The 18,812-nt window shown below is 54.8% G+C and overlaps 2 protein-coding genes across 4 annotated transcripts; one reads left to right on the top strand and one right to left on the bottom strand.

Moving 5' to 3' along the window:
• Positions 1 to 7,539: 7,539 nt before the first annotated feature.
• Positions 7,540 to 12,435, bottom strand: LOC113224120 (ras-related protein R-Ras). Its single transcript, XM_026453402.1, has 6 exons — positions 12,235 to 12,435; positions 9,283 to 9,370; positions 9,064 to 9,166; positions 8,861 to 8,969; positions 7,982 to 8,100; positions 7,540 to 7,908 (listed from the first exon to the last, which is right to left on the bottom strand). The coding sequence occupies exons 1-6, from the start codon at positions 12,385 to 12,387 to the stop codon at positions 7,824 to 7,826; spliced, it is 657 nt and encodes a 218-aa protein (XP_026309187.1). The 5' UTR covers positions 12,388 to 12,435; the 3' UTR covers positions 7,540 to 7,823.
• A 1,926-nt stretch (positions 12,436 to 14,361) lies between these two features.
• LOC113224119 (splicing factor, arginine/serine-rich 19-like) lies at positions 14,362 to 18,623 on the top strand. 3 transcript variants are annotated; one of them, XM_026453399.1, is made up of 4 exons: positions 14,362 to 14,536; positions 17,297 to 17,410; positions 17,630 to 17,687; positions 18,383 to 18,617. In XM_026453399.1, the coding sequence occupies exons 2-4, from the start codon at positions 17,303 to 17,305 to the stop codon at positions 18,505 to 18,507; spliced, it is 291 nt and encodes a 96-aa protein (XP_026309184.1). In that variant the 5' UTR covers positions 14,362 to 14,536; positions 17,297 to 17,302; the 3' UTR covers positions 18,508 to 18,617. The 3 variants fall into 3 exon arrangements, with proteins under 3 accessions (XP_026309184.1, XP_026309185.1, XP_026309186.1); XM_026453400.1 differs by lacking the exon at positions 14,362 to 14,536 and adding an exon at positions 14,543 to 15,001 and having other exon boundaries at positions 18,383 to 18,622; XM_026453401.1 differs by lacking the exon at positions 14,362 to 14,536 and adding an exon at positions 15,010 to 16,867 and having other exon boundaries at positions 18,383 to 18,623.
• Positions 18,624 to 18,812: the final 189 nt, after the last annotated feature.

Raw genomic sequence — 18,812 nt, 5'->3', positions numbered from 1 at the left:
TTTTTTTTTTTTTTTTTTTTGAGACAGGGTCTTGCTCTGTCTCCCAGGCTGGAGTGCAATGGTGCTATCTTGGCTCACTGCAACCTCCAACTCCCAAGTTCAAGCGATTCTCCTGCCTCAGCCTCCTGAGTAGCTGGGATAACAGGTGCATGCCACCACTCCTGGCTAGTTTTTGTATTTTTAGTAGAGACGGGGTTTCACCATGTTGGTCAGGCTGATCTTGAACTCCTGACCTCGTGATCCGCCCATCTCAACCTCCCAAAGTGCTGGGATTACAGGCATGAGCCACTGCACCTGGCAAACCCTATCTCTTAAAATTACAAAAATTAGCCGGGCATGGTGGCTTGCACCTGCTACTCAGAAGGCTGAGCAGGAGATTCGCTTGAACCTGGGAGACTGAGGTTGCAGGGAGCCCAGATCGCTCCATCACACTCCAGCCAGGGCAACAGTGAGACTCCGTCTCAAAAAATTTAGAAAAGGATCTTGAACTTTCTAGAATCATTGAGTTAAGAGGGCTGAGTACAAACCATTATTGTGCTTGAACTGTGGCCTGTAGGGGTGCAGCCTTTGATGGAAAGCCACACACTCAAGGTCCTGGACGAGGCTGTCAAACTGAGGCCAAATGCCAGGTGAAAGTGGCTCATGCCTATAATCCCAGCACTCTGGGAGGCCAGGGCAGGAGGATTGCTTGAGTCCAGCCTGGGCAACATGATGAGACCCTCATGTCTACAAAAAAAAAAAAAAAGTTAAAATTGAGGCCAAAGGATTGGCATTGTCCCAGGTCAGAGTTCCAGGATGGAAAGTGGGTGGAGCATTCTTTTTTTTTTTTTTTCCTTTTTGAGACAGAGTCTCGCTTTGTTACCCAAGCTTGAATGCAGTGGCATGATCTCGACTCATTGCAACCTCTGCCTCCTGGGTTCAAGCCATTCTTCTACCTCAGCTTCCCGAGTAGCTGGAATTAAAGGCACGTGCCACCGTGCCCATTTAATTTTTGTCAGTTTAGTAAAGACGGGGTTTCACCATGTTGGCCAGCATGGTCTCTAACTCCTGATCTCAGGTGATCCGCCCGCCTCGGCCTCCCAAAGTGCTGGGATTGATTGAGGTATGAGCCACCATGCTCGGCCTGGAGTAGAGTGTTGTGAGCGTGGACAGTGAGGTCAGGAATCGTCCCTTTAGGGACGGAATCACCTTGTGGTTGGCCTTTGGTATCCAGCTGCCCAAATTAGAATCCCAGCTGCAGCACTAACTGGGTAGGTTGGGTAACAGACCCCATCTTCACCTTTGCCATCTGTTAAATGGGCTTTTGTCAAAATGAAGGAAGACAACCAGTTTGGATCACCTGGCCTGCAGCTCCTGTGACCTGTAGCAGGAGATCTAGAGAAGCTTAACAGAGGTCCACGACATGACAGAAAAGGGAGAGAGACAGAGAAAGATAAAGATGGGGATATTGGCCAGGCATGGTGGCTCATGCCTGTAATCCCAGCACCTTGGGAGGCCAGGGCGGGTGGATCACCTGAGGTCAGGAGTTCAAGACCAGCCTGGCCAGCATGGTGAAACCCTGCCTCTACTGAAAATACAAAAATTTGTCGGGCTTGACCGGGTGCCGTGGCTCACACCTGTAATCCCAGCACTTTGGGAGGCTAAGGCGGGCAGATCACCTGATGTCGGGAGTTCAAGACCAGCCTGACCAACATGGAGAAGCCCTGTCTCTACTAAAAATACAAAATCAGCCAGGGTGGTGGTGCATACCTGTAATCCCAGCTACTCAGGAGGCTGAGACAAGAGAGTCGCTTGACCCCGGGAGGCAGAGGTTGCGGTGAGCTGAGATCACGCCATTGCACTTCAGCCTGGGTGACCAGTGAAACTCCATCTCAAAAAATAAAAAATAAAAAAATTGGTGGGGCATGCTGGCAGGCGCCTGTAATCCCAGCTACTTGGGAGGCTGAGGCAGAAGAATTGCTTGAGTCTGGGAGACGGAGGTTGCAGTGAGCCAAGATCATGCCCACGGCTCCCCGCCGAGGGGGGAGGGGGGGACCCCCCCCCGGAAAAAAAAAAAAAAAAAAAGATGGGGACATCAAAACCTGGAGAGCTTTAGAATCGTTGCTAGGGTCTGCCAGAGCGCAGGGGAGAGGAGGAACCGAATACATAATTGCTGGCATTAACAGTGCCTAGGGAGATGCCAGTTTTTTCGCTGTTGTCTGTTGATCTTTGGGACACTGGTGGCTGTAAACCTTCTAAAATGGTCTGCCAGTTGTGTGGAGCATTTGGGGGCAAGCGGTAACTTTTGTCACATTCTCAAAGTGCATCTTGGTCCTGCTAGAAGCAGGGTGCCCCAACCAAGAAGTTGGCCCCTTTGGCCTGTGTAGGAAAGACTCCGATCCTCTGCAGAGGGCACGTGGATGGTGAGATCTGGGAAGAGAAATGTTGGCACAGGACTCCTTCCTGTTGGGGGTGCAGTATCCGCAGCTGGCTCTTAGGTGAAAGTGTCAGAGCTTGTTTGGAAACTGACTGAAACATTGCCCACCCTCCTGCCCCACGACTCCCCATCCAGCAGGGGTGGACCCCTGGTGTGCAGAGGTCCTGGCAGGGAAGAGAGCCAACAAGTGACACAGTACATCCGAGCCCTACTTTTTCCCAGGGAAGAAGGTTGAGAACACGCCAAAGGTTCTATGATAATAGAACCCGGAAAGGGATATTAGCTAATCAGTGTTTTTTTTTTTTTTTTTTTTTTTTTTTTTTGGAGATAGAGTGTCGTTCTTGTTGCCCAGGCTGGAGTGCAATGGCACGATCTCGGCTCACTGCAACCTCCCCCTCCCGGGTTCAAGCGATTCTCCTGCCTCAGCCTCCCAAGTAGCTGGGATTACAGACACTCGCCACCACACCTGGCTAATTTTTGTATTTTTAGTAGAGAGGGGGGTTTCACCATGTTGGCCAGGCTGGTCTCGAATTCCTGTCCTCAGGTGATTGGCCCGCCTTACCCTCCCAAAGTGCTGGGATTACAGGCGTGAGCCACTGTGCCTAGCCCGCTAATCAGTGTTCTAATCCGGGATACAGAGGGACATTCATGGTTCTGGGGCAGAATGGAGAAGTGTCAGCCAGTCATTGATGGTGAGCACTTTGTATGCGCCAGGCTCATTCCTCCTCTGCAATCGTCTCCTTTAGCCTCGCACTCACCCTGTGAAGTAGCTTTGTATTTGCCCCCATTTTACAGATGAGACTGAAGTGGCAGAGCTGGATTTGAATTCAGGCAGCCTGGCCTTGCAAAGGCCATACTCCACCCTAGGACTAGGAAGCAGGTTCCAGGATGGGTGCGAGTAGAACCTTCAGGGATCGGGGCCCGGGGCACAGGGAGCAGATGGTTGACTGCTGACAGGTGGAGCCTCAAGTTCAGGGCATGGGGACATCTTGGTTGAGGGTTTTAGCCTGGCGTGTTGGGTAGGTTTGGGGCTTTAAGGGCTTTAAAGATGGCCAGTCACACAGGCTTGGGAGGTGGGTGGACGGTAGTCTCCAGTTGACTTCAGCCTTCCAGGGTAGCAAATAGTGGACAGGACTGCCCCTCACCCCCGCCTGGAGTGCAGTGGCCGGATGTCAGCTCACTGCAAGCTCCGCCTCCCGGGTTTATGCCATTCTCCTGCCTCAGCCTCCTGAGTAGCTGGGACTACAGGCACCTGCCACCTCGCCCGGCTAATTTTTTGTATTTTTTAGTAGAGACGGGGTTTCACCGGGTTAGCCAGGATGGTCTCGATCTCCTGACCTTGTGATCCGCCCGTCTCGGCCTCCCAAAGTGCTGGGATTACAGGCTTGAGCCACCGTGCCCGGCGGGGGAGAGTCTTAAGTGTTCCCAGGCTGGGCACGGTGGCTCATGCCTGTAATCCCAGAGCTTTGGGAGGCCGAGGCAGGAGGATTGCTTAAAGGAAGGAGTTCAAGACCAGTGTAGGCAACACCGCAAGACCCCATCTCCACAACAAAATGAAAAAGTAGCCAGGTGTGCGCTCGTAGTCCCAGCTACTTGGGAGGCCGAGGCAGGAGGATCACTTGAACCCAGGAGGTTGAGGCTGCAGAGTTGTGATCATGCAACTGCACTCCAGCCTGGGCAACAGAGCGGCACCCTGTCTCAAATAAATATATAAAATGTAAAGAACGAAGGGCTCCTTGGGAGGCTGAGGCGGGCGGATCACGAGGTCAGGAGATCGAGACCATCCTGGCTAACACAGCAAAACCCCGTCTCTACCAAACAAAATACAGAAAATTAGCCGGGCAAGGTGGCGGGCGCCTGTAGTCCCAGCTATTCGGGAGGCTGAGGCAGGAGAATGGCATGAACTTGGGAGGTGGAGCTTGCAGTGAGCTGAGATTGGGCCACTGCACTCCAGCCTGGGCGACAGAGCGAGACTCCATCTAAAAAAAAAAAAAAAGGTGTTCCTAGGACACAGATGGGCTTTGGGCTTCCAGACTGAAGTGTGTCATCCACTTACCCACTGTGGCCTTAAGACACCCGACACTTCTGCTCCTCCCAAGACAGAATGGGGGGTTGGATGGGGGGTGTCCACTTTGACCCCAAATTGGATTTAGTGTTTAGATCCAGATGTCAGTGCCACTGGGAACTTTCTGGAACTGAGAACTTGCCAGACGGCTGCTTGGACACCATTCCACCCACCTGTCCCTTCTTGATATACATTGAAGGTGAGAGTGGGACAGGCAGGGTTTGTAGCAGTTGCTTCCTGTCTCTTTTTATTTTTGTAGACAGGGCGTAGCTCTTGCCCAGGCTGGTCTCAAACTCCTGGCCTCAAGTGATCCACCCGCTTCGGTCTCCCAAAATACTGGGCTTACAAGCGTGAGCTACCACACCCAGCTGAGTTGCTGCCTGTTTCCAATGTCCTAGAACGTTCTATTGGAACGTTCTAGAAAGCACTATGCAATAGCCCACTCAGCAATGATAGGAATGTTGCCTATTTGCCCTATCTATTAAGATAGCCACTAGAGGTCGGGCGTGGTGGCTCACGCCTGTAATCCCAGCACTTTGGGAGGCCAAGGTGGGCAGATCACTTGAGGCCAGGAGTTCCAGACTAGTCTGGCCAATGTGGCGAAACCCTGTCTCTACCAAAAACACAAAAATTATCCGGGCATGGTGGCATGCGCCTGTAGTCCCAGGTACTCAGGAGGCTGAGGCAGGAGAATCACTTGAGCCCAGGAAACAGAGGTTGCAGTGAGTGGAAATCCTGCTACTGCACTCCAGCCTGGGTGACAGAGTGAGACTCTGTCTCAAAAAAAAAGAAAAAAAAAAAAAAAAGCCACTAGCCATGTGTGACAATTAGGTTTGCTCTGTTGCCCAGGCTAGAGTGCAATGGCACGATCTTGGCTCACTGCAACCTCTGCCTCCCGGGTTCAAGCTATTCTCATGTCTCGGCATCCTGAGTAGCTGGGATTACAGACGCCCACCACCGCGCCCAGCTAATTTTTTGTATTTTTAGTAGAGATGGGTTTTCGCCATGTTGGTCAGGTTGGGCTCGAACTCCCAATCTCAGGTGATCTGCCCGCCTCGGCCTCCCAAAGTGCTGGGATTACAGGCGTGAGCCACCGTGCCTGGCTTTTATTTTTTTATTTTTATTTTATTTTATTTTATTTATTTATTTATTTATTTATTTATTTATTTTTTGAGACAGAGTCTCGCTCTGTCGCCCAGGCTGGAGGGCAGTGGCCGGATCTCCGATCTCGGCTCGCTGCAAGCTCCGCCTCCCGGGTTCATGCCATAGCTGAGACTGTAGGTGCATGCTGCCATGACTGGCTAATTTTTTGTATTTTTAGTAGAGGTGGGGTTTTCACCGTGTTAGACAGGATGGTCTCGATCTCCTGACCTTGTGATCCGTCCGCCTCAACTTCCCAAAGTGCTGGGATTACAGGCGTGAGCCACCGTGCCTGGCCGTATTTTTTGTTTTTTTGAGACAGCCTTTCTGTCGCCCAAGCTGGAGTGCAGTGGCGTCACCTTGGCTCACTGCAATTTTTGTCTCCCAGGCTCAAGCGATCCACCTACCTTAGCCTCCTGAGTAGCTGGGACTACAGGCACGTGCCACCACACCCAGCTAATTTTTGTATTTTTGGTAGAGATAGGGGTCTCACTTTGTTGCCCAGGCTGGTCTCGAACTCCCGAGATCAAGCGATCCGCCCTCCTCGGCCTCCCAAAATGCTGGGATTACAGGCATAACCCACTGCAACCAGCCAAATTTTATTTAATTTTAATTTAGATAGCCACATGTAGCTTCTACCTACCATATTGAAGAGCACATTCTATAACTTTCTAGGAAAAAAAATGCCTTCAACAGATGTTCAAAGTTTATCCCAAGAAAATACTCATCAGGTCAAGAGATTGAGACCATCCTGGCTAACACGGTAAAACCCCACCTCTACTAAAAATACAAAAAAATTTAGCTGGGAGTGATGGCATGCACTTGTAGTCCCAGCTACTCAGGAGGCTGAAGCAGGAGAATCGTTTGAACCCAGGAGGTGGAGGTTGCAGTGAGCTGAGATCGCGCCACTGCACTCTAGCCTGGCCACAGGCTAGAAAAGAATAAAAACGGCCGGGCGCGATGGCTCAAGCCTGTAATCCCAGCACTTTGGGAGGCCGAGACGGGTGGATCACGAGGTCAGGAGATCGAGACCATCCTGGCTAACACGGTGAAACCCCGTCTCTACTAAAAAATACAAAAAAATAGCCGGGCGCAGTGGCGGCGCCTGTGGTCCCAGCTACTCGGGAGGCTGAGGCGGGAGAGTGGCGTGAGCCCGGGAGGCGGAGCTTGCAGTGAGCTGAGATCGCCACAGCACTCCAGCCTGGGCGACAGAGCGAGACTCCGTCTCAAAAAAAAAAAAAAAAAGAAAAGGAATAAAAACAAAAACAAACAGAAAAAGGTAGAATTGCCCTGTTGAAGGGAAAGTAGGGATCCAGGCACTTGGTTCTGCTTTTTAAATTCTTCTGCTCCTCCCCAAGCAATAGGTTCTAGATCTGACGGTTCTAGGTGGAGGGAGGCTTTAGAACATGTGTGCCCTGAATTCATTCACCTTCCCAGAGTTCATTCCCCTGCCCTTTTTTTTTTTTTTTTTTTTTTGAGGCAGAGTCTCGCTCTGTCGTCTAGGCTGGAGTGCAGTGGCGCGATCTCGGCTCACTGCAAGCTCCGCCTCCCGGGTTCAGGCCATTCTCCTGTCTCAGCCTCCCAAGCAGCTGGGACTACAGGCGCCTGCCACCACGCCCGGCTAACTTTTTTTTGTATTTTTAGTAGAGATGGGGTTTCACCGTGTTAGCCAGGATGGTCTTGATCTCCTGACCTCGTGATCCACCCACCTCGGCCTCCCAAAGTGCTGGGATTACAGGCTTGAGCCACCGTGCCTGGCCCTGCCCTTTTTTTTTAAGAGATAGTCTCGCTATGCTGCCCAGGCTGGTCGAAAAGTCCTGGACTCAAGCGATCCTCCCGCATCGGCCTCCCAAAGTGCTGCGATTACAGGAGTGAGCCACAGTGCCCAACCCTCATTACCTTTTTAGAAAGCACCTCCTGACGTTGGCAGTGACGTTTATTATTCTGGGGGATGGGAGTTATATACAGCAGTGACCCGGAGCCCCTCACCCCCACCAGGCTTAGGTGGGGACAGGAGGTGTTGGCAGAAGGCACACAGTGGCAGTAGCCCAGAAGAGGCCAGGAAGTAAGGGTGGGCATGTGATGTGTCCTGGGAGACCCAGATGAGGAAACTGAGGCTCAGTGAGGGCCTCAGGTCACACAGCAAGGTGTGAAGGCAGCTGGTCCCGAGAGCTTGTGCTGGTTGCTTCTCTCTTGCCTGGGCTACAGGAGGACGCAGGGGCAGCCCCCGCCCTTCTTCCTGGGGGCACTGGGAGGGCTGGGTGGGAGCTCTTGTTCCTGGTATTTCCTGTGGGAAAAGGCCAGTGAGGTTGGAGTGGAAGTGCTGGGGACAAGGACGACGGGAAGGGGACTCGGCTCACCGGACAGCCCGCACCAGCTGTTCAAAAGCCTCGTCCACGTTGAGACGCAGTTTGGCCGAGGCCTCAAAGTAGGCCACGTGGTGGGAGGCACCGAAGGCAGATGCTTCTGATCGGGGGACCTGGGGGTGCGGGGGACACGGAGGAGTCAGGTCCCTGCCCTCAGGGTGACCGCAGCTGGAGAGACAGACAGGCAGGCTGGATACTCTAGGAGAGGTGACCCACTGTGAGAACTCAAAGAGGAAGAGCTCCTGAGAGATTATGGAGGGAGATGCCGCAGGGGCTTGGTGTCCTGTAAGTGAGGGATGGGGGCGGGCTTCGTGGACACTTGCCCTGCTGTGCCTTAGATCACCAGGAGTGGGCAGGCCGGGAAGTCAGGGTGTTCCCAGCAGAGGCCAGCAGAGCCCCAGAGGCTGGAAATCCCCAAACCTTCGCCAAATGGATGAGTTATGTGTGGAAATTGTTGTGGGGTGTTGGGAGCAGGGAAAGGAGGGGCGCAACCGTGCGGGGCATCTGGCACCTGGGGAGGAACTGGGGAGCCATGGAGGGGGCTGGCCATGAGCAGGGGAGGTGCTGGGGCTGGTGGGAGGTTGGCTGGAAGGGAGGAACAAGAGGAAGGGGCAAAGAGAGCTGGCGGATAGGGGTGAATGTCCTTTGTTCCATCCTGCAGCCTCTCCTGAGGACACCTGCGTGCTAGGCCCTCTGCTCGGTGATGCTGGGGACCCCGAAGGTCCGGTTTAGGGGTAACCCATCTAGGTGAGCAGTGTGACAGTGGCAGTTGCAGGACTGCAGGAACAGAGGAGGATGCTGATGGGGGACAGGTGTGCTGAAAAGAGCCTCCCAGGCTGAGATGGGGTCCCCACAAAGAGGGGTGTCCCGAACCTGGCGCTGTGCCTCCAGATCTGCCTTGTTCCCGACCAACACCACGGGGAAGTCGTCACGGTCCTTGACCCGGAGAATCTGCGTGAAGAGCTTGCCCACCTCGTTGAAACTGCGAGTGAAGCCAGAGGCATGAGATCCAGCCAGCTGCAGAGCCCAGGTCCTCCCCACACCCACCCACTGCTCCGCCACGGGCAACCCGTCACCTCTGCCGGTCATTAATGGCAAACACCAGCAGGAAGCCGTGGCCGGCACGCATGTACTGCTCTCTCATGGCCCCGAACTCCTCCTGGCCCGCAGTGTCCAGGACTGCACAGATAGGGAGAGGGGCCATTGTGGGGACCAGGCTCCCCCCAGTCACCCCCAAGAGCCCTCAGCCCCCGCTGACACCACCCCCATCCATTATCCATCCCCGCCGCCCTCACTGTCCAGCCGGGCCAGGATGCCATCCACACTGCAGATCTTCGTGTAGGAGTCCTCAATAGTGGGGTCGTAGTCAGACACGAAGTAGGACTGGCAGGATGGGGAGAGGATAGTTATTGCAGTGCCCTGGCAGACAGGATGAAGCCCTGCCCCTGGGATGCCTCTCTCAGTCTCTGTCCCTCTCTCTCTAAATGTCTGCCCCCTTTCTCTGGGTCTCTGTTCTCTCTGTCTCTCTGAGTTTTTTTTTTCGACCGAGTCTCGCTCTGTCGCCCAGGCTGGAGTGCAGTGGTGCGATCTCGGCTCACTGCAAGCTCCGCCTCCCAGGTTCACGCCATTCTCCTGCCTCAGCCTCCCAAGTAGCTGGGACCACAGGCACCCGCTACCATGCCCGGCTAACTTTTTCTATTTTTGAGTAGACATGGGGTTTCACCGTGTTGGCCCGGATGGTCTCGATCTGCTGACCTTGTGATCCACCTGCCTCGGCCTCCCAAAGTGCTGGGATTACAGGCATGCGCCATCATGCCCGGCTCATTTTGTATTTATAGTAGAGATGTGTTGGTCAGGCTGGTCTCGAACTCCTGACCTCAGGTGATCCGCCCTCCTGAGCCTCCCAAAATGCTGGGATTACTGGCGTGAGCCACCGCGCCCCGCCCTGTCCTTCTCTCTCTCTAAATGTCTGTCCCTGTTGCTGGGTCTCTGCCCCCTTTTCTCTGGGTCTCTGTCCCCTGTGTCTGAGTCTCTCTTTCCCTCTCTCTGGGTCTCTGTCCCCTTCTCTTTGGGTAGCTGCTCCCCTGCCCCCCTTTCCCTGCCTCCCACCAGTCTTCTTCTCTCTGAGTCACTCCTGGTCCTCTCTTTCTGGTATAAGGTACATGTCCCACATCATCATTACATCCTAGCTGTGTGACACTGAACAAATCACTTCCCCTCTCTGAGCCTCAGTTCCTCAGTTTCTTCATTTGAAAAAGGAGGCTAAGAACAGCACTACACTCCATCCAGCACCGGCGAGATTCAGAGCAAATCCCTGTTAAATATTGAATGTATCGGTTATCGGAGGCGTTATTGTCCAGACTGCCTGTTTATATCTCTCCCTCCTCTTCTGCCTCCTCCCTCTCTTCTTCCTTCTCCCCCGTCCCCTCCTCCTGCTCAGGCGGCCTCCAGTGTCTCCTCCCAGGGGAAGGTCCCGGTTCCAATCCGGCTGTGGAGAGGCTGCCCCACCCTCGGGCCCCGGCCCCTCCCTTCCTGCCTGGGTCCTGCCCGCTGCCAGCCAGGCCTTAGGCCAGCTCTGGGACTGCCTCTGGGTGCAAGGGGCCCAGGGCTGGGGCCTTTCTCTACACAAGAAGGGCTCCCTCCCAGGCTCTTGCTGGGGTCTTTTGGTGGGGGTGGGATGGAGGTGTCCTGGGGCCCCAGGGCCTCTGCAGTAGCATCTCAGGCGGAGACACTTTTCTAGGATTTCTTTGAAGCAGGGAGGACCTCCCTCAGGAATGGGGAGGAGGTTTCCTGGGTAGGGGTGGAGTTTCAGGAAAGAAGGGGTGATTTGGAGGCTAGGGGTCTGAATACTGCATCTGTCAGTTACAGGGGTGCTTGGTGAGGGCTTGTCCTGGAGGGAGGCTATAAGGACCAGGCCCTGGGAGGGACTGTGGCTCTGGGGGTAGTTAGGGGCGTGACCTCAGAGCACAGCATGAGAACCTCAGGGCTGAGAACTGGGGGCTAGCCCTGAGGTGGCGCAGGGGTTTTGGGAGGTTATAGTATATACAGTCTTAGAAACACTGAGTTCATTTATGGGGTCAGAGAGACTCCCAAGGAGTAGCTCTTTCTGGGGGTGCCAAGAATCTGGGGGCTTCTTCTTTGGAGATTATTTGAGAGCTATCCAGGGTTTCTGAGAGCGGCTCAGGGAGTTGCAGTGGAGAAAGCACGGGATGGAGGAGGGGCTGGTTTTCCTTGGGGGTGGGGTGGGAGAGTGGAGGTTTGGGTCTTGAGGAATGGGGGATTGTCAGGACTTGGGGTCTTGGGAGATTTCTGGAATGGCCAAGGGGCAGGATCTCTTTTTAAATCTCGGGTTGGAAAGCAGGACTGTCTTAGGGCTGGGTAGTCCCAGAAGAGTCTCAGGGCCAGGGTCTGTGTAGAATTTCTAGGTTCTAGGGTCGGTCATGGAAGGGGCTAAGAATCGAACGTTGGGACGGGCAAGGTAGCTCACGCCAGTAATCCTAGCACTTTGGGAGGCCAAGGCAGGCCGATCACGAGGTCAGGAGTTCGAGACCAGTCTGGCTAATATGGTGAAACCCCGTCTCTACTAAAAAATACAAAAATTAGCCAGGCGTGGTGGCATGCGCCTGTAGTTCCAGCTACTCGGGAGGCTGAGGCAGGAGAATTGCTTGAACCCAGGAGGAAGAGGTTGTAGTGAGCCAAGATCGTGCCACTGCACTCCAGCCTGGGGGACAGAGCGAGACTCTGTCTCAAAAAAAAAAAAAAAAAAACAGAATGTGGGGGAATCTCAAAGGTGTTGGGCACTGGCGTTCTCCCAGGAAGGTTCTCAATGGCTTAGAGGGGAAGTTGGAGACTGGGATTTGGGGGAGATAGGGCTCAGGGTGGTGGAAGGTTGCACCGAGGGTGTGGTGGGGGAGCCTGGGAGTGCTTAGGGTCCCAATGGGGTGAGTGTTCTATATTTAGCATGCTCCCAGGAGGTGCTCAAAGCCAGGTCAGCAGGTAAGCGGGGTCTGGGGCACTGGGGGAGGGAATGGTGGGTCTCAGGATGCGAGTGCAGAAGGAAGGCTCCCCCGTGCAGGGGATGGAGGCTCTCCAAGAGTTTAGGTTACAATCTGTGGGGATCTTTTAAGATTAGAGGGCCTTATAGGAGGGTCTCAGTGACGGGTCAAGGGGGAAAAGGGGTCTCGGGGATCCCCCCAAGGGCTCAGTTCTGGGTCCCAGGGACACCCTCCCGGGTGAGGGCCCACTACCTGGATGAACTGGATGGTCAGCGCGCTCTTGCCCACGCCGCCGCCGCCCACGACCACCAGCTTGTGTGTCTCGCTGGGTGGGGGGTCCCCGGGCCCAGGTCCCCCGCCCCGGGGCCGCCCCCGCCCTGTCCCGGACGCCGCCCCGCTGCTCATGTCGCCACCGCTGCTGCAGCCTTCGCTACCGCCTGCGGGGGAGCCGGGCGGGACCCGGGGGGGGGGGGGGGGGGGGGGGGCGGGCTACGCTAATGAGGCTACTGCATAATCATGAGCTCTGGCGAGGAAGGCTCGCGTCTCGGCACACTTAAGGAGGAGGACGGGCCAAAGAAAGGGAGGAGCTATGTTAATAAGGGAAAGAGTACGGGATTCGCTGCGAAGGGGAATTCCGAATGAGGCGGGGCTATGCTAATGAGAGACCTGTGCTCGCCCTGAGCGGCGCCACGCGCTCTCAGCGGGAGGGCGGTCTGTGGGCGTGGCTATGCTAATATAAATTTATTCTTTCAGCAGACGGGGCGGGAAGCTCGTCAGGAGAGGGGATATGCAAATAAGGACCCCTGTGACACTGCTGCTTGGGGCATGGTCTCTGAGGCCTTAGTATGGTAGGCGGGGCTCGTCGACTCGCGCGCGCGGCCGTATATAGGGCGCTCCGAAGCAGCAGCAGGTTTTGAGGAGAAGCTCCACCTCCCTCCTGGGATCCTAGCCAAGCTTTCGACCCGGGCGTCTGGGTTAGAGTCTAGAGTCTCCGCCTGCTAAGGGACCCAGGCTTCCGGTTCCCGCTGTCCCAGCCAAGCGGAAGACAGACTGGGAGGAGAGTGGGGCCCTAGAGGGGGACAGCGGGGTAACGGGGCAGGGAGGGGCCGTGAGATCACTGCATTCCTAATCCATGAGCCAGCTCGACCAAGTTGGGATGCCTGGGTCATGAAGAGCCTGGGGCCAGGATTTCTGGGTCTTGAAGGAGGAGGAAGCCGAGGGCCCAGACTCCTTGGTCCCTAGGAGAAAATGGGCTGCAGATGTGGACTCCTGGGTCCTGGGGAGGAGGATGTCAGGGAGGAAGGCGTCTGGGGTCCTTAGTTTGGTAAAGGAGGGAGCCGGGGACCTGGACTCTTAGGTCCAGGGGTTAGAGAGGCTGGGGACCCAGGATTCTGGGTCTGAGTGAGGCCACTGGGTTGGGGGACCCGAATTCGTATGTGAGAGCTTGAGACCAGGACTAGTCTGGGAGACCTACTCTTGGGTCTGAGGAAGGAAGAATCAGACTCCTGAGTCCAAGGGAAGAGGGAAATAGGAGTCTGGACTCATCTCTGAGTGAGAGGATTGGGAATTCAGACTTCTCTGTACTGAATGAGGCGGCTATGGGGTCAGGCTTCTAGGTTCTAAGTTTATTTTTATTTATTTATTTTTGAGCGGAGTTTCCTTCTTGTAGCCCATGCTGGAGTGCAATGGCGCAATCTCGGCTCACTGCAACCTCCGCCTCCCGGGTTCAAGCGATTCTCCTACCTCAGCCTCCCGAGTAGCTGGGATTACAGGCGTTAGCCACCGCGACCGGCTAAGTTTTGTATTTTTAGTAGAGACTGGGTTTCACCGTGTTGGTCAGGCTGGTCTTGAACTCCTGACCTCAGGTTATCCGCCTGCCTCGGCCTCCCAAAGTGCTGGGATTACAGGCGTGAGCCATCGCGCCCGGCCTATTTTTATTTTTTAGAGACGGGGCCTCGCTATGTTGCCCAGGCTGGCCTCCAACTTCTAGGCTGAAGCGATCCTTCCGCCTCAGTCTCCCGAGTAGGACTACGGTGTGCGCCACTGCATCCCGTCTGGTTCTAAATTTAGGGGGACCTAGAGGATCTGGATTCTGAGAGCCCCAGAATGTGGGTAGGACGACATCCAGCAAGTCGTGCTCACTCCGCCGAACTACAATTCCCTTGCATCTATTCTGTTTAGTACCTTTTACGTCACCTCCTGTTCCGCCACCCTTTCCGCGCCCGCGCAGGGCACTGTGGGGCGTCATCGCGGGCTGCGGCGGCCCCGCCCACTTCACCTCTCACCCCACTAGCTGTCCCCGCGCGACAGAGGCGGTGCGCGGACTACGCCTCCCGGCGTGCATCGCGCGGACCCCGCCCCATGTGTCCCATTGGCTTCTGGGAAACCGAGTCCGGTTGCGTTTCCGCCGGCCTTCACGGCGCCGTGCTCGGTACTTGAAATCCCGACAAGCTCGGCGGCGCTTTAGCTCCGCCTCTCTCCTCCTTTGCTGACGAACCCCGCCCCAGCCTGCCCCGCCCCGCGCCGGGGCCGGAGCCGCAGCCCGAGCGGCGGGGTAAGATGGCGGCGGCGGTCCGGGCCGCGGGGCTCGGGCCTATTGGGGTGGGCGGGGCGGAGTTGGGTCGCTAGTTGTCCCGGGGTCCTCCCCACAAGCCACGGGTCCTGGAGGGCTTCATGGGGCGGTCTCGGGCCCGGCAGCTGCGGCGAAACCTGGCGCCGAGAGGGGGGCCTTCTCAGGGCCCTGGGACGCATCCGTGGGTTCCTGGGGGCGTCAGTGGGGCGTCTCCGAGAGGACCGGGGGCGTCCCTGGGCCTAGACCGAGCCTAAGGCCTGCCCTCCATCATATAGCTGGCCTGGATCGTGTCTGTAGACACTGTAGATTGTCTTTATGGGCTGACCGGGGACTAGGGTCTGGTTAGAGGGTTCTGGGGCCATCTTGAGATCTTGAGATATATCCCAGGGGTGAAGGAGGGTCTGCAAGACCTGAGGAGTATCTTCAGAGCCATCTAGAGCGCCTGGGGTATGTCTGTTAGGGCTGGAGTCTACCTGGGCTGGCCTGAGGATGCAACTGGTCTGCATAGGTCTGGGGCCGTTTATCAGGCCTAGAATAACTGCCAAGGGCTAGCAAGTCTTAGAGCCCCCTAGGGGGTTGGGATATGCCCACCAGGGGAGGGCGTCAAATATTGAGATGTGCTGAGGGTCTGGGGTCTCCAGGGTATGGGTAGTGTCTAATAATGGGTGACAGGAGGCTGGGGGCAGTTAGAAGGACCTGGAACCATCTAGGTGGCTTGAATATGACTGCAGGAATGCAGTTTTTATGCCTGGAGCAAATTCAAATGCCTTTCAGGTCGGATCAGCTTGTGGCGAATAATACAGAAAGAGAATGAGAAAATTTTGCCCAGCTTAGATATACTTGCCCTTCAGAAAGTGATTCAAATGAAAAATGTTTTAAAATTCTGCATTACCCTGGGGGTTATTGAGAGAGTTAGAATTAATCTACTTTAGGCTGGAAGAGTCTGGAGGGTCATCTAGACCCACTATTACAGTGCTTTTCAAACCATGTTGACCGTGATCTGCATTAAGATACATTTTTTCATTAAGACCTAGTATAGACAGTCATAATGTATTTGACATTATATAACATAATGTGTTAACATTAACTCACCTTCCACAAATTGACATTTCCACTTACTACTTGCGATGTGCTGCGAAGAACTATTTTGTTCTATTTACTTTTTATAACAAGCTATTTGTGAAGCACTAAACTGGTATATGACCCTGTTGTTGGGGAAACCACTGATCCAGACAGGACCTAGCAGTATCTGCAGAGCATTCTTCTGTCCAAAAGATCTAAGTAGCTGAGGGTGTGTCTGCAAAGCCTGGTGCTGTCTAAATGAGCAAGCAAGCATCTTTGTATACTGCAGAGGGTTTGGGGATCCCTGAGCCTATAGTCAGCAGATGTTGATTAAGCTTCTCATATGTGACAGTCACTGTTCTAGGTAGCATGTGCTTCCCCGGGAGGTGCTGGAGAACAGTCCCAGGGCCAGGAACTGCCCACGGGGCTGAGCATATTGAGTGTTGGTAAAAGAGGCTGGGATGTAATAGACTATCAGGGTTGGGTGTGTCTTAGGAAGTTAGGAATTAGGTGGACCTGGGAGGCTGAATGTAGAGGCTTGGCATGGTTTGAAAATCTATATGGGATGTAGAACAGGACCAGGGTCTTGTCTTTGCAAGAATGCTGTGGGGGAAGCAGGGAGGCAGATGTAGGGGAAACCTGAGCTTTAAGGGCTAATAGTGTCATTCCTGTTCATCCGTATTGAGCACTTGAGGTACTCTAACTGTGTGGCAGAAGTCAGGCTTTCAATATTCACAGCCATTCTCTGAGATAGATACTCCTGTTTCGTGCATTTACAATTAAGCATACTGAGTTGTGGGTTAGGGATTTTGAAGCTTTCTAGGAATTTTGAGATTGGATATTGTCTTACGAGTAGCAGATTTGACAGTCGTGGGGAAGCTTACAGCTGAAATATTCATATTTTTCTGAAGCCCTAATCAAGACATCCACCGTTTAATGGATGATCTTTCAACTGCCTGACTGGGGAATCGTATCAAAGAATTTCCATGACATTGCAAAGGCTTTGGGCAGATGGCAATAAGTAAATGCCTCCTATAAAGTTTCCCTTCAGCATGCCTTTCTGAAGTTTAGCGTTTTCATGTTAAAAATGGCATACTGGTTTTGCAGATCACTCAGTGAAGTTTCCAACTTAGGTATATAAATAAAATTTGGGGGTTTTCCTCACCATCGAGGACAGTTGATGCTCTAGGAAGCTGTGTGGTGTTTGAGGCATGGCGTTGAATATTGCCCAGCACATTGGCCTTGGGAAAGGTGGGTTTATAGGACGGTGGAACACACTCTGCAATCACGGTGCAGCACACACAGAAAATCTCGGTGTTGGCTTTGCCTCTTAGGAGGCCAGGGAACGAGGTCTTGAAATTTGGATACGTTGTTGGGAAAGCTGCGGGAATTGAGGAGTGAAATGTTAAAAGTGGAGGCCGGGGAGGCCTCCCTTTGACATAAGAGGCACCTGAAACCCAGAAAAAAGGAAGAGAATTGCTCCTAGTCCCTGGGGTGTCTATGCTGGGCCCAGCGCCCACCCAAGCACAGGGTGGAGCGGGATGAGGTGGAGGAGAGGAGGGGTGCCAAAGGGGATGCTGAGGGAGATAGTGTGGGGCCCTTGAGGTCTTCATGTCTATCCTCTCCTTCCGTCCTTTCTCCCGGGACCTCCACTCCAAACTGTCACCCCTGGACCCCCAGGTGACCATGGAGGAAGAAGATGAGTCTCGAGGGAAGACGGAGGAGTCGGGCGAGGATCGGGGCGATGGTCCGCCAGACAGAGACCCCACACTTTCTCCTTCTGCCTTTATCCTGGTGAGGCTGCTGGGCTCCTGGCACTGAGGGATGGAGGAGCTGGGCATCCACACTCCAGGGGCCTGACTCCGGGGCCCAAGGCAGGGGCACTGGACTCCTGGCTCCCGTGAAGCACTTGAGTCTGGCTGTCAGTGTCTGGGATGTCTGTCTCCCAAGGGGCAGAGGTTGCAAAGCATCTGCCTGGGTCCTCTGACGCTTGGTTCTTCCCCCCTTCCCCAGCGAGCCATCCAGCAGGCTGTGGGAAGCTCCCTGCAGGGGGACCTGCCCAATGATAAAGGTATGGTGGCTTCCGGTTCCTTTCAGCCCCGCCCTCTCTCGGCGCTCTTTATCCTAATGTCATTGATAGAAGCTTTTCTGAAGCCACCTGGGTGGCACCCTTGTGCTGGCACGGGGAGCCAAAAATGGGCAGATACCCTGTGGCTGCCTTGGAAGGGCCTAATGTGCGGTGGAAGGGAGACAGGCACAGTGCTGGGAGAGGGCAGGAGGCCCACCTCAGCTAGCATGGTGGGAGACGGGTCAGGGCACCTTCCCAGAGCGGGGACAGGTGAACGGGCTCTCTAAGGACCTATGAGTCTAAGGACCTAGGATTAGAGGGAAGCCTGATTGGCTGCAGCAGGCCCACAGCACAGGTGCGGCAGCGAGGAGCTGTGCTGGGGTTCCTTGGGGCTGGCATGCAGGAAGGTGTGAGTGGGGTTGGGGGAGGCAGGAAACGTCTGTGGGGACTGCATCCCAGCAAGGCCTGAATGCCAAGTTGAGGTGTCTGAGGGCAGACAGGAGGACAAATGGCTGAGCATCAGAACCTCAGAAGTGGGTGCTGGGAAGTCCTCCTGGGAGGCAGAGCGTGGAGGCCTGGAGAGCAGGCGAGAGGCTGGTTCCGCTGTCAGGAACTAGATCAAGCTCCTCTTTCCTCTACCCCACAAGTCTCGGCAGCGAGTCCCCTGTGTCCAATACCCCATGCAAATCTCTCACCAGATGGCTCTCGGTGTCATGGCCTTCGATGGCGGCGCTGCCGGAGTCCACGGTCAGAGCCCCGTTCCCAGGAATCAGGGGGGACTGACACAGCTACTGTGAGTAAGAAGAGGGGGCTGGGGGCCTGACTCACGGGTATTGGAGGAAGGGATGGGTGCCTGAGTCTGAGAGAATGGGGTTTGGGGACCTGGACTCCTGGCTCTGCGATGCTGACCAGGGGCAATGTTGGAGAGTCTGGGGGCCTGATCTGGGCCTGAGCTTTGAGTGCTGATGGCTGTCAAGCTACAGGAATTAGATCCTCAGTTTTCTTTTTTTTTTTTCTTTTGAGACAGAGTCTCGCTCTGTCCCCCAGGCTGAAGTGCAGTGGCGCGATCTCGGCTCACTGTAAGCTCCGCCTCCTGGGTTCCCGCCATTCTCCTGCCTCAGCGTCCGG

Source organism: Piliocolobus tephrosceles, unplaced genomic scaffold, assembly GCF_002776525.5.
Source record: "Piliocolobus tephrosceles isolate RC106 unplaced genomic scaffold, ASM277652v3 unscaffolded_43752, whole genome shotgun sequence".
Taxonomy (NCBI): Eukaryota; Metazoa; Chordata; class Mammalia; order Primates; family Cercopithecidae; genus Piliocolobus; species Piliocolobus tephrosceles.
This window is presented reverse-complemented; position numbering and strand designations above follow the sequence as displayed.